This window comes from Topomyia yanbarensis, chromosome 1 (genome assembly GCF_030247195.1).
Source record: "Topomyia yanbarensis strain Yona2022 chromosome 1, ASM3024719v1, whole genome shotgun sequence".
Taxonomy (NCBI): domain Eukaryota; kingdom Metazoa; phylum Arthropoda; class Insecta; order Diptera; family Culicidae; genus Topomyia; species Topomyia yanbarensis.
This window is the reverse complement of record NC_080670.1, coordinates 42,131,482-42,145,738: the sequence shown is the minus strand read 5'-3', so window position 1 is coordinate 42,145,738 and position 14,257 is coordinate 42,131,482. Positions and strand designations below refer to the sequence as shown.

Below are 14,257 nucleotides of genomic sequence, written 5' to 3'. Positions count from 1 at the left end.
TTTTTGGTTACCAATACCAATTGGATAAGTGGGATTGGATTGTGGTGAACACTGTTTGTTCTAATTAAAGCTTGCAAATTCAGGGTCAGGGCTTGTGCTTTGTATTTGGTTTGGATCTGAATCGGAACCGGTTAATCGATATTACGAGAACTGGTTCTATGAGTTGTAAAAATATGGATAATCAGGTACGGGAAACAAGCAACTTTCCTCATATTCGAACAGAGCCGAATACGACGCATACTGAAAAACAATTAAAGTGGAAGCACATACCTATACAGCTTCCTGAATTCGTCATTGCACTGTTTCTTATCTTTCTGTAATAGCGGTTTGTTACTAAAATGTGCAATTGCACGGTCAATTATCGTAATATAATAGAATCTACCAAAAAAAGTAATAGAAATTTGGCTGTAATATTTTGGGTGTAACAAAACCCTATTCAGTAATTTTAGCCTGGGATCTGGCGCGACTCTCGACAGCCCCCAACTAATGTTATAGAAGCTTTAATTTTCTGTTGAAGCTGGGATGGACTAATAAATTCTCAATGCATTTTTATGAGACACACTCTAATAAAAAAAACACCCAATTCAAGCATGCCACAGACCAATCTGAAAGCCAACAGTCAAAACTTACCTTAACTTCCTATGTCGCTTAACTGATATAATTACGAGTAAGTTACCAAATATGGCAGCCACGATAATGAACATCATCAACGATGCCTTCAGCACCAGCAGCACGACGTCCATCCATTCTCCGCTGGCGGCCACGCCATCACCTAGGACGGCCTCCGTTCCGGCAATGTCTAGCGGATTGAGCGATGGCATTCCGGTGCTATACCCACGGAAAATCATGTGATCCCCCGATGGGTCACCCGGGACACCAATCCCCCGGCCGGCAGCGGTACCGAGGGCACCGGTTGAATCGATGTCGAAAATCTTCGTCGGGGCAGATCCGGTCGCAGCCGTTGAGGCCGCCTTAGCCGCCGCTGATGCCAGCGCCGAACTGCTGCCATTAGAGAACAGTCCAATGCCGCTACCACCATCCTGGGCAAAGGAAGACCTCGACGCTGGCTCGGACAGTGAGAATAGTGATGCTGATGATGATGATGCTGCTGCTGCTGAGTACATATATTTCGGTAGGTCATCGTTGGAAGGATTCATCATACACTGCACGGAGTCACACGAAAACGTAGAGCACACAAACCGGCTCACAAATATTTTACAATTTCTAATCCGATCAGCTGGACTTATCAGAGACAAACTGCACACTGTCACATAAACTTATTCTAAAATTCACAACCACCACTTTTCAATTACAGATTACACTCTACTCTTGTGCTGAATTTTTGTTCTTCTTAATCCGAATCGACACTGATTTCTAACGTACACCCACTCCTGTTGGCGCAGACGACAGGGAACCGGGTTCATTCCTCATACTTCATCGCCAGCAACGTTCAATGGATGATTATGTTTAATTACTCTCATTACTTTGAACTTTCAGCTGAACCGCAGAGCTTCGGCTAAGCTGCCTATTGCCGAATACTTCACTGTGACCCCGTTCAAAAACAACACACTGTGTTTCACTATGCTATTGATGCTTCAATTTTGCTTTAATGCTCATTAATTTTCGCATAAATTCCAGCTTTTTGATAATCATCATGGTTTCGATTCCACGCTGCAGGCGCTGCTGGAACGCGAGCGATTACGGGAGTCCTGCTGGCAGCTGACATGGGGGATCCGAATGGAAACGGTTACGTTCGCTGGGGCTAATAGCCCGTCAAGTGGGTGGTGTAGGGTTTCATAGCCCCACTACTGTTGCTGTTGTTGTTGTTGGTGATGGTGGTGGTACTGCTGGTGAGTTCCTAGGTGAACTTTTTAGCGCTCGACTTTTCTTGGTTGGAGTACCCTCGGGTTGTGTTTCGTGTAGATGGAATCTGAAAAGAAAGAGAACATTGTTTATTAAATAAATTTTAATATTGGTTTTCGAGAAATAAAAGTCAAGTCAATAAAATTATTTTCATTGAGTTGGGTTATATTAAAACCATCATTTACAAGCATCTCAATAAAATAACTCGATACTACGCTCTTTTGTACTATTTGATTTTTACCGGATAATGAATGAAAAATTTTAAACATTAAAAGGGCGAACTAGGGGTTTTGCGTAATGGCCTGAAAAAAGTCATTGTCAGAGTAACCTTTGGCAGTGAGTCTATTTCGTATCTGTCCAGTCGTTCTTGATATCCTATATCTGAAATCTTTGATCTGCTCAGGCGGCGCTAATAACATACGTATTGAAGCATTTTAATTGTATTCCGTATCCTTGGGTCATCGTTAACCTACTGTCACTACGTTCCGACTATGAGTTCGCACAATTTTCTGCTTTCCCCCTTAAACATCTAAATAGCACCGAAAGCAGGCGACGAGCGGAAAATTACATAGAAATGTCTAATATTTGAGATATGCTTATAACATTCCAAGCACTATCATCGGCATGCTAAAACAGACCGCCCCCCCCCCTCCCTCCCCACTCCGGACTCAATAAGCGTCAAAGTCACCGTCTGAAAGAACGAGCACAGGGGAAAATACCACTTCCGGCGGCTTGCTGCTGCCTACCCCTCAAAGTCAAATATGTGTTCATCTTGTATTCATCTTACTTCGATAACCCCCGAGCAATGTCCATAATGTTGGACTTTTCGCACAAAGTCGTCCTGGCGTCCTGCCACGCACCGATGTGACAAGACCGATGCAGGACTGGGTACTTATGAATGTTTGCATTATTATCTCGTTTCATTCCATTGCGTGTAGGAAATGCCCCCAACCATGTGCTAAACATCCCATGGGTGGTGAGACCGATTGTGCAACGGACAGTCCTTGCCATAGTGTGAAGCAATGAAGGGACGGTCATTCATTTGATTTCAATGCACTTGATTAGATGTATACACCCAAAACACTTTCCCAATGCAAAAAAGGCATTACATCCTTTCGTGCATATTCCGAATTAGAATCATGCATTCTTCGCATTATAGACCAAGCATAGCTACGGCATTATACCAACACCACTTGATTCATGATGAAATAAATTGATTGAGAATACACGCTACCATATTATCTGCCCGCATGTAAAAGTATTAGTTGGTTTTGCTTGATGAGTCTGCCAAAAAGGTGGTATATTCTATACATGAATACCTCTGTGGTGTTTGTAAGAACTTCTGTCTTCATACACATTTACGCTTTTTTGTCTGCGAACAGCTCAATTCCAACCACACTAAACGCGTGCACAGTTTACGTTTACGAGAGTGTGTGATGTACGCGTTTTTTTTTTATTCATTTCGTTTATTTGATAGGCACAAATGCGTTAGCTTGGCGGTGCCAAATTCTTTTGTTTTTACATTTTGGATATTTTAAAACTAGGAGGTTACAATGGTGAAATATTTTTTTTTTTTTAAAAGAAAATTTTTACAGCTATCTTAAGACTAGAAATAAGATTCTATATACAAGAGAGGGAGCAAAAGATTTTTTTTTTATGAAAAATTTTAAAACAAGGAATTCTATAGTAATAGTTTTTTAGGAAATATTTACAGTTATCTTAAAACTAACAATATAGTCTGGTACACAAAAGGGGGAACAAATGTTTATGAGAAAATTCACCGGTGTTTTAAAACTAGGGATACAATTCTATTTACAAGATGGGGGACAATAGTTTTAACAAAGAGGTAAAATTACAACTATCTTAAAACTAGGAATACAGAATACAAATTTGAACTTTTTTAGCGGAGACTTATGCTTGGTCAAGATATTCAGAGGGGGCTGTAGAAGCAGTTGTATCAAGGACAGGGGAGAGAAAGCGTAGATGGTGACCGGGAGAGAAGAGCAAAACTTGCAACTTTCGGGCAAACGGGAGATCAGCGAGACAAATTAGCGCCTCAGTCTAGTAGGTCGGATTGGCGGATGGTATTCTTCGGACCCGCGGGGAATCCTTCAAAAGTCATCGGACCTCGGGTCGCTCTCGCTTCAGTTTCCGTAGTGGTAAGTGCGACGGCGGTTACATAGTTGCAGTCTGGAGCTGATCGGTCCCAAAAGGCAGCAGAAAACTTCTAAAACGAGAAATAAAAAGAGAGGGGCTAAATTGGGATATTTATCGTTTTTATGAAAGTATAAATAAGGGACATATAGGGGAAATCACGATTTGCCAGCATATCTCGGACTGGGACATTGGGTGGTCTACCTCGGGCCCGAAGGGAATCCTTTAACTGAGACCTGGCGTCCAAATACCCGGCGCATACCCAGACAACGTGCTCGATGTCGTGATAGCCCTCGTCACAAGCGCACAGACCATTCTCCGCAAGCCCAATACGCCGCAAATGCACATCCAAGGTGTAGTGGTTGGACATAAGTCGGGACATTACACGAATAAAATCCCGACCCACATCCATCCCCCTGAACCAAGGCTTCGTTGATACCTTTGGGATAATGGAATGTAGCCATCGTCCAAGTTCACCATTGCTCCACGAGGTTTGCCAACTGCTGAGTGTCCTCTGACGACAAATACTAAAAAATTCGTTGAAGCAGATTGGTCTTTCATATATGTCACTATTTAATGCGCCCACCTTTGCTAATGAGTCGGCCTTTTCATTGCCCGGAATAGAGCAATGAGAGGGGACCCAAACAAAGGTAATTTGATAAGATTTTTCAGATAACGTACACAAGGACTCCCGTATCTTCCCCAGGAAATATGGGAATTGCTTTTTGGGCTTCATCGCACGAAGAGCCTCGATGGAGCTGAGGCTGTCCGAAATGATGAAGTAGTGATCTGTGGGCAGAGTGTCGATGATCCCAAGGGTGTACTGAATTGCAGCTAACTCTGCGACGTAAACTGAAGCGGGATCATTGAGCTTGAATGAAGCGGTGATAGTATTGTTGAAGATACCGAAGCCAGTGGACCCATCGAGATTTGATCCGTCAGTGTAGAACATTTTGTCACAGTCGACTTCTCGGAATTTATTATAAAATATATTGGGGATCACTTGCGGGCGTATATGGTCCGGGATTCCACGAATCTCTTCCTTCATGGATGTGTCGAAGAACACAGTAGAATCAGAAGTATCTAGGAAACGAATACGGTTGGGAGTATATGAAGAAGGGTTAATGCTCTGTGCCATGTAGTCGAAGTACAAGGCCATAAATCGGGTTTGAGAATTAAGCTCGACGAGCCTCTCGAAGTTTTCAATCACCAACGGGTTCAGAATGTCGCATCGGATGAGCAATCGATATGAGAGTTCCCAAAATCGATTTTTTAGCGGAAGAACGCCCGCCAGCACTTCGAGACTCATCGTATGGGTCGAGTGCATGCAACCCAAGGCAATGCGCAAGCAACGATACTGGATTCTCTCCAGTTTGATGAAGTGTATGTTCGCAGCGGAGCGGAAACAGAAACTCCCGTACTCCATCACCGACAATATTGTTGTTTGGTACAGCCTGATCAGGTCTCCTGGGTGGGCACCCCACCATGTTTCGGTTATTGTACGGAGAAAGTTGATCCTTTGCTGGCACTTCTGTTTCAGATACCTAATGTGACATCCCCAGGTACCTTTAGAGTCGAACCATACCCCGAGATATTTAAATGTGAAAACCTGGTTGATCGTTGCACCCATTAATAGAAGCTGGAGTTGCGCCGGCTCACGCTTCCTAGAAAAAACAACCAACTCAGTTTTCTCCGTGGAGAACTCAATACCCAGCTGAAGAGCCCAAGCAGACAAATTGTCCAAGGTATTTTGTAATGGTCCTTGCAAATCGGCAGCTTTGGGCCCTGTGACAGAGACCACGCCGTCGTCTGCAAGTTGCCTTAGCGTGCATGAATTGGCAAGACAATCGTCAATGTCATTCACGTAGAAATTGTAGAGCAGGGGACTTAGACATGAGCCCTGGGGAAGACCCATGTAGCTAAAGCGCAATGTTGTTAAATCGCCATGCGAAAAGTGCATGTGCTTTTCAGACAACAGGTTTAGCAAAAAGTTATTTAAAATTGGCGAAAGACCATGCTGCTGCAGCTTCTCTGACAGAATATTGATAGAAACTGAGTCAAAAGCCCCCTTAATATCCAAGAAGACTGATGCCATCTGCTCTTTGTTAGCATAGGCCATTTGGATTTCTGTAGAAAGCAACGCAAGGCAATCGTTCGTCCCTTTGCCTTTGCGGAAGCCAAATTGTGTATCTGACAGTAAGCCGTTTGCTTCAACCCAATTGTCGAGGCGATACAAGATCATTTTCTCGAACAACTTCCGAATACAGGACAGCATTGCAATCGGCCGATACGAGTTGTGGTCGGAGGCTGGTTTTCCTGGTTTTTGGATGGCGATGACCTTCACTTGCCTCCAGTCATGAGGGACAATGTTACCCTCAAGAAACTTGTTAAATAAATTCAACAAGCGCCTTTTTGCAGTGTCAGGTAGATTCTTCAGCAAGTTGAATTTGATTCTGTCTAACCCTGGGGCGTTATTGTTGCATGACAAGAGAGCAAGTGAGAACTCCACCATCGAAAACGGTGTTTCGTTCGCGGTATCGCGAGGAGACGCGGCGCGGCACGTTTTCTGTACCGGGACAGAGTCCGGACAGATCTTCTTGGCGAAAGCGAATATCCAACGGTTTGAATATTCCACATTCTCGTTGGTACTATTACGGTTACGCATACGTCGAGCCGTACCCCAAAGAGTGCTCATCGCTGTTTCTCTCGTTAACCCGTCGACGAACCGGCGCCAATAACTGCGTTTTTTGGCTTTCATTAGACTCTTCATTCGCCTTTCTCGACGCGTACTGTAGATAGCTAGCGGGTAACCCGTCTTCCCGGAAGGCCTTATATGCAGTGGACTTTTCCGCGTACAGCTCTGAGCACTCTTTATCCCACCACAGGGTGGGATGATGTACGCGTTGTTATTTTTCCAAAGCGAATGGTTTTTGCAGTAAAATCATCGCTCTCTCATTCTGTGCTTCAGAGAAGAGTGGAAGAAAATGATTTGTGCTCAGATTGATTTGCGATGATCGTTGCCCAGGGCGATGATGTGCGCTGGATTCGCATGTTATGGAAATAATACAAACTGAAATGAGTACCTGCCACTGCTGCTCAAAAGTGCAAAAACCATGTCATCACTGCCCTTATAGTTTAGGATACTTTAAACTTAGATACTTTTACTGCGAAATACTGATATCACCTAAAAGTACTGTTGCTATGAGGAATGCCAGAAATGATTGGCGGACGGCTTCTATCCGACAAATGTTGAATTAACTTGTTAATCCAATGCACAGTGGTCCGAATCCAGAATTTAGGATGACAAAAACATTTGTGACTAAACTACTGGCTCTAGAGATTTCATGTCTTCGGAACAAATAATCTGTGTCAATTGAGGAATATTTTGAGGTGGGTGACATTAGGGTGGTCTTTATTGTTTGTACGATCTGAAAATTATTTTCGAAATAAGAAGAGATAGAACAATGAAGTGTTCCGCAAAATTGTAGTACAACCTTTTTTAAGCAACTTTGCTGAGGACGTCATATTTGTAACTTTAATGGTTTTAATTTTACAGCTATTAAAATGTTGTGTGATAGGGTATCCCTAACAAAATCAGTTTTTTCGTTATAACTTTTTAAATAATTTTTTTCCGTCAATAGCGTCTTCACAAAACTTTTAGAGCTTATTGAGACAAATATTATTTATATAGATATATTTGAGATAGCTCATTTAGTTCAAAAGTTATGAGCATTTTTAGCAAAAAAACACAACCTTTTCAAATGTTGATATCTGAAAATAGAGCAAGTGAAATTGATCTCTTCTTTTTGCATTAGAAAGACCACAATTGATAGTATGTTTTATGAAAAAATCTCAGAGGTCATTTTTGTTTAACTCATTTTATTTTAGTTTGAATATTGAGAATATTACTACTATTTGTAGCATTAAAAGTAAAACGGTCAGTGTAACCTAGCAACTATTTTTAAAATAAGATCAGATAGATAAACAAAATCTCAAATAAAACTGCTCGAGTGTGGCAAAGGTCCCACTGAGTTGTTGTTTCTAATGTAGTCGTGTATCAATCCATTTGAACAGCGGAGAACGTAGTGTGATGTTTGGCTAGCCATCCTAGTCACACATATTTTAATTTACTGTATCAACTTTGTTAGCTATTTTCGGAAAATTTATTAATCTTAACGAATGAAACGAAAGACGTTAAAATCGAAAAAACAGATAGGCATTCTAAAGTTAATCATTCGTAAACTTAGAACAGAAAGCTAGAGCTAGGCAGGATCATATGGGCATGATCGAAAGAAAATGTTAAGAATCGGTGGTCGATGACGACGTTTTAAGAAGGAAACACCAAAGTGGCGTGTTGGAAATACGACAAATCGTTAAAGAAAAGATCGAGCCTTCGAATTAATGAGCCATTACCCAGTGGAGGCAATTCCAATGATGGCAACGCGACAAGAAAAGTTTTTGCTGAATGGAGTTTGTGAGATCACGGGTTTGAATGCAGATTTATTGGAACAATTAGGTATCATTCTCGCCGTTATCAATAGCAAAGCAAAAATAAACGCCCAAGTTTTTGCAGACTATTTGGAAGCAACGAGAATGATTTACTATCACGAGTACGGTTGGTTCCTCTATATCCAACCCTTCATAAACTTTTGGTACTTGGTTCGTCTATCGTCAAGCATGCTTTTCTTCCTGTTGGTAGCGTATGTTCCATGTTGATGTCCGAATCTTTTTCAAAAACAAAACTATCAAAAAACCAACACAATACTCTTATTCAACATTAATTTATACGTAAGAAACAACTCACTTGATGTTTTTTACGTTGATTAAATGTAATGTACTGAGGACGAAAGACAATTCGTTTCCGCAGAACAACACGCGAAAACATAAACGACGTCGTAACTAATACAGCTGCTTCACGGCAACAGCCGAAATGATAGTCGTCAACGATGCTCTCTACCGTGTATCTAATTCACGGAACACGAGCTACATTGCAAAGATCCTGCCCCATACTTATTGTACACCCGTACCTGTTTGACCCCATTCTACTCTATGTATTTCTATGAAACTTGCGGATAGACCTATTCCTCGTTTCTAAAGCCTTTTCACTGAGGCATTAGAAACTAGGAATAAGTCTATCGGAAAGTTTCGAGAAAACCATTCAAGAAAATTTAGCAGCGTTGCCAATATTGAAGATGTACTAAAAAAAATGCTGCTTACTTCGGACCCTACGATCTTGTTGAAAAATAGGTCAAATAATGTTCCAGATTTCTAGATCTTCCGGATTCTACCCGGATCTTGATTACTCGTGACAAATTAACAGCATGCATGGGCCTTTCGCCGCACTTAAGCAGGGTGCTGGAAAGGTTTTCCGATTCCCAAATGGATTCTACCATGGCTGTGACCAAAATAATAATTCAGCGGACTCTTCGCCACATTATGACGTAGTGCTGGAAAGGTTTTCCGCGGCTCAGTCGAATCGAAATACATCGGAAACAACTCAGCGGGCCCTTCGGCACACTCGAGAGGTTTTATTTGAGATGTTGTTTATCTATCTGATCTTATTTTAAAAATAGTTGCTAGGTTACACTGACCGTTTTACTTTTAATGCTACAAATAGTAGTAATATTCTCAATATTCAAACTAAAATAAAATGAGTTAAACAAAAATGACCTCTGAGATTTTTTCATAAAACATACTATCAATTATGATCTTTTGAATGCAAAAAGAAGAGATCAATTTCACTTGCTCCATTTTTAGATATCAACATTTGAAAAGGTTGTGTTTTTTTGCTAAAAATGCTCATAACTTTTGAACTAAATGAGCTATCTCAAATATATCTATATAAATAATATTTGTCTCAATAAGCTCTAAAAGTTTTGTGAAGACGCTATTGACGGAAAAAAATTATTTAAAAAGTTATAACGAAAAAACTGATTTTGTTAGGGATACCCTATCATACAACATTTTAATAGCTGTAAAATTAAAACCATTAAAGTTACAAATATGACGTCCTCAGCAAAGTTGCTTGAAAAAGGTTGTACTACAATTTTGCGGAACACTTCATTGTTCTATCTGTTCTTATTTCGAAAAGAATTTTCAGATCGTACAAACAATAAAGACCACCCTAATAGCACCCATCTCAAAAGATGCCCCAATTGACACAGATTATTTGTTCCGAAGACGTGAAATCTCTAGAGCCAGTAGTTTAGTCACAAATGTTTTTGTCATCCTAAATTCTGGATTCGGACCACTGTGCAATGTTCCCATATAGATAACTTTCTCCTGCGTATAGTGCACTTAAATAATCATTAATCATTATTAACATTTATGAATCTATCTAGTAGCTAGAACTCGCATATCGCTGGTAAATTTAGGGTTAAGAGAACGCCGAAAGCTCAATTATCAAAACATAATCATCACCCACACCCCACCAATTTGATGATGCTATAAACTGTTCTCTCCAATATGCAGCATGTGATCAGTAGAAAGGCGAAATAGAAACTGGTCCTTGAGCGTGTATTAGTAATTTCAGAGCGCACATGTATCCGAGTGGAGATGTTCTTTACATGTGTATTAGTGCGGAGTCATTTTAATACTAATACTCCGATATCGTTAAATTCACTAATACATTCCCAACTGTTGGTTTGTGTAAGTTTCTGTGGTGTAATCGCCTTAATGCATTTTTGTCCCGGACCAATATCGCTTTATATGCATTATACCAGTTACAATGCAAAATTCTCATTAGAATCATGCTTATTCGCATGTAATTCATGCAGTTCGTGTTTTGGATAGATGAAAATAAATATTTGGGTGTGTTAGATAGATGGAAATAGTCAATATCTGTTGGCACATGGTGCATAGTTGAAAATCGATTGTGGTCACAATAATTCTTAATTTAATTAGTTGTCTAGGGAATTCTTTTACTGAAATGTGCAATCAATAGGGACATAACTAGAATTCGTAATCGATTGAAAAGCAAATCCCATCGAAACGGGTCGTCTCGAATGCGGTTTTTCAAAAACAATGTTGTAGTCACAGATTCCCGACATGGGATTTTTGGCAGTCGTTTCACTTAAAAATATTCTTAGAACTTTTGTAGTACACTTTAAAAACTCGTAACTATTGTTATTACAGGGCAAGTGCATCGATCTTACGGGCACCAAGAACCCTCTTGGTATGGGCTCGAAAACTGCATGACAGATTTTTGGGGTCAGATACCGTGTAAATGTCCTGTAGATAGCTTTCTGTAGCGAGATAGGGGATGCAGTCACCATAGCTTAGAAACTTGGACCTAACGCTGCATCAGTGACGGAGAGTTCTGTTTGACCCTTAAATCCTAAAATATTATAAACAAATTTCTTTTATACGATACTATAAAAAAAACATTACTGCAACCTGTCCCTGGATCCACCACTGGGGCATTTTTACTGAACATGATTTAAATTTCATTGTGATAGGATATTTTCCTTAAACCCAATTAGGAAACCTGGATTCGATAATGAGCTATTTCAGAAGAAATGTGAAGGAGCGACACACCATGCCCCAACGAAACTTCCACGTGAGGAATCAAACACACGCTTCCAACATCCAATTTAAATTTGAATCCAACGCAAGATAAAATTAATTTTCCGACTGGTGGAATAAAAAACTTCTCCGTATTGATAGAAGAAGAAAAAAAATCATCAGGTTTTGCAATGCAGCGCTTTCACGGTACGGTCATAAAGAACCATCTCTTTTAATCCCGGAAGCAACTGCATTTTTGCCCCTTTATTCAGCATCGAACGCCAGCAAAGCCGAGTTTCCGAAGAATGCCAACCCACCCACCACCGGGTCCAAACGGTATCGTTGGGAAATGGGTGGAAATAGTAGCATCAGCAGCAGCAGCAGCTGGAGGGATTAATTCTGGTCCTGGATGAGTAAGCTGGGAGTTTAAAAGGCACTTTCTCCTGTGTTCTCTTCTCAAACATGTAAATCTGTGAGAGGGAGCGGATGCTGAGTGGGACCAAGGATAAAAGGATAGAAGTTCCGGTTGCTGGATGGTGACACCTAGCTTTCAGTAGCGAAGGTGCTTGATAGTTTTGGATGAAAGCTTCAGGAAGGGATTGCAAAAGCTTGCGATATCGATTTGTTTGGCATCCATTGGCAAGCTTGTGGGGAGATACCTGTATATGCAGTCACATGAGCTATGTAGGATGATTGTTTGTTTATTAAAAGGCAATCCAAGTTATTATATTTTGTCTTGATCTTGTTGTGTATAAACAACTGTATAAACAACCACATTGATTATTAAACTATACTTTTTGGTCATGTTAGACATTCATGTAATATTAACTAAGCATATAATCAAATAAAATAATTTCCTATACAAATTGAAGTTTAACAAAAGTCATAAAATTACTTTCCGATATTGTGTAACGTTAAAGAGAAAATAAGGGATTGCACACAAACCTGCTCAGAAAACAAGATGAATTTTTACAACTCTAATCATCCCACCCCTGTGCATCGACTTCTGGTCCCACACAGAATTAAAAATATTCAAATTCATTGAATGAAAATTGATCAATTTCAGCCGCATTCATTTTCAATATTCTGTGACGCAGCTGAAAACGTCAAACGAACAAACCGCCCATTCATCCATGCAGATTTTCATTCGTCTCCGATTATTACACGAAGCGACGATATTCAACTGAATGAATAACATCAGGGCAAGAAAAGTTCGCAAAATGAATTGATTGCTGTTCGAAGCTTCACGAAGCACCCTCTCAAGCATACCACATGCAATCGATGAGTTTCACACAATCGCTGCGAACATTTAGGGGTAAAACTTATCGCTGCATCGACGAAGCGAGCTTCGCATCTAGTTCGCTCTTTACAATGTTCGAAAAAGTTCACATTAACCTTAGAAGCACACATCGTCGAACACGAGGTAAGCTCTTGGCTCGTGGTTTTTGCGTTTTTGGAACATTTCCACAGAGTTTCGAAGCGATATTCGGTGAACACATATAAAACGAATGCCTCGTTTATTTGAGAATCGCGAACATCAAAGTTTTATATCGCTTCAAGCATCAGCATCATGAGGCCACCGCGAACATGTTCGCTACGTGACTGTCTTAAAATCATAAACTGTAAATCTTATTTTGAGTATAAATAAAATGGATTATTTTAACAGTGGCGGCGCTAAGGGGGGGCGAAGGGGGCAACCGAGCGGCAAAATCAGGGGGCGGCATTTCCTACTCAATAAATTTCTATAGTATTTTTTTTAGTAATTGTTCAAGTTTATTCAAATTCAAATTTATTTCATTTTGGCAACTATTGACGTTGGGTAGACTGCGCCCGTTGGCTGAATGCTTTGTCGGCGAATTTCAAAGCGGGTTTCGAGAAGGACAGTTAACGACGGACCAAATGTTTACCTAGCGACAAATTCTGGATATATTTCGGGAAAACAATTTGCGGACTCACCATCTATGTATTCAAGGTGGTATACGATACAGTAAAACAAAGGAACTGTGGCAGATAATGCTTGAGCGTGGTTCCCCGACAAAACTGATTAAGCTGATTCGTATGATACTGGATAGGATATAATCAAGTGTTACGAAGATCTGATGTGCATAGGAACGAAACCGTCATCACGAGATCTCACATGCTTCTTGACTTCGCGAACGATTTCGAAATCATTGGTATTAATCGCAGAGCATTGGAAGAAACATTGCTACCTTTTAAAAGGGCAGCTGCAAGCATCGGACTGACTATAAACTCTGACAAGACACGGTACATGGTAGCTGGTAGAGAATGTAGCAGTCATGTTGGTTTCGAGGTGGAAATCGGTGGGGTACGGTACAACGAATTCATATACATATCTTCAAATACTTACCTTACCGTTCAAGCCTTGTTGTCTCTTGCTGCATGCAGAAGCCGTCTCCACTTCACTCGGTCCATTGCTGCTTGTCGCCAGCCTCGCAGTCTTCGAAGGGTCCTCTATCTGGTCGATCCACCGTGCTCGCTGTGCGCCCCGTCTTCTTGTTCTTGGAGGGTCGACCTATTTTTGCGGTATGCACGATGGATGGTTCTTCCAGCAGCTGATGCAGCTTGCGTTACGTTCCGTCTTCCATCTGCACGCCACCATAGATGGTAAGCAACACATTTCGTTCGAAAACTCCAAGGGCGCGTTGGTCCTTCACGAACATAGTTCAGGTATCGTGGCCGTAGAGGACCACCGGTCTAAACAGCGTCTTGTAGATAA

At 40.9% G+C, this 14,257-nt stretch overlaps 1 protein-coding gene across 2 annotated transcripts in view; it reads right to left on the bottom strand.

The window, feature by feature from the left end:
* LOC131677454 (octopamine receptor beta-2R-like) overlaps positions 1-14,257 on the bottom strand; it is a 303,621-nt gene that overhangs the window by 36,101 nt on the left and 253,263 nt on the right. For both annotated transcript variants that reach the window (XM_058957289.1, XM_058957290.1), the window contains exon 3: positions 631-1,930. In XM_058957289.1, the coding sequence (XP_058813272.1) occupies positions 631-1,160 (530 nt within the window). In that variant the 5' untranslated portion in view covers positions 1,161-1,930. The remainder of the gene's footprint in view (positions 1-630; positions 1,931-14,257) is intronic.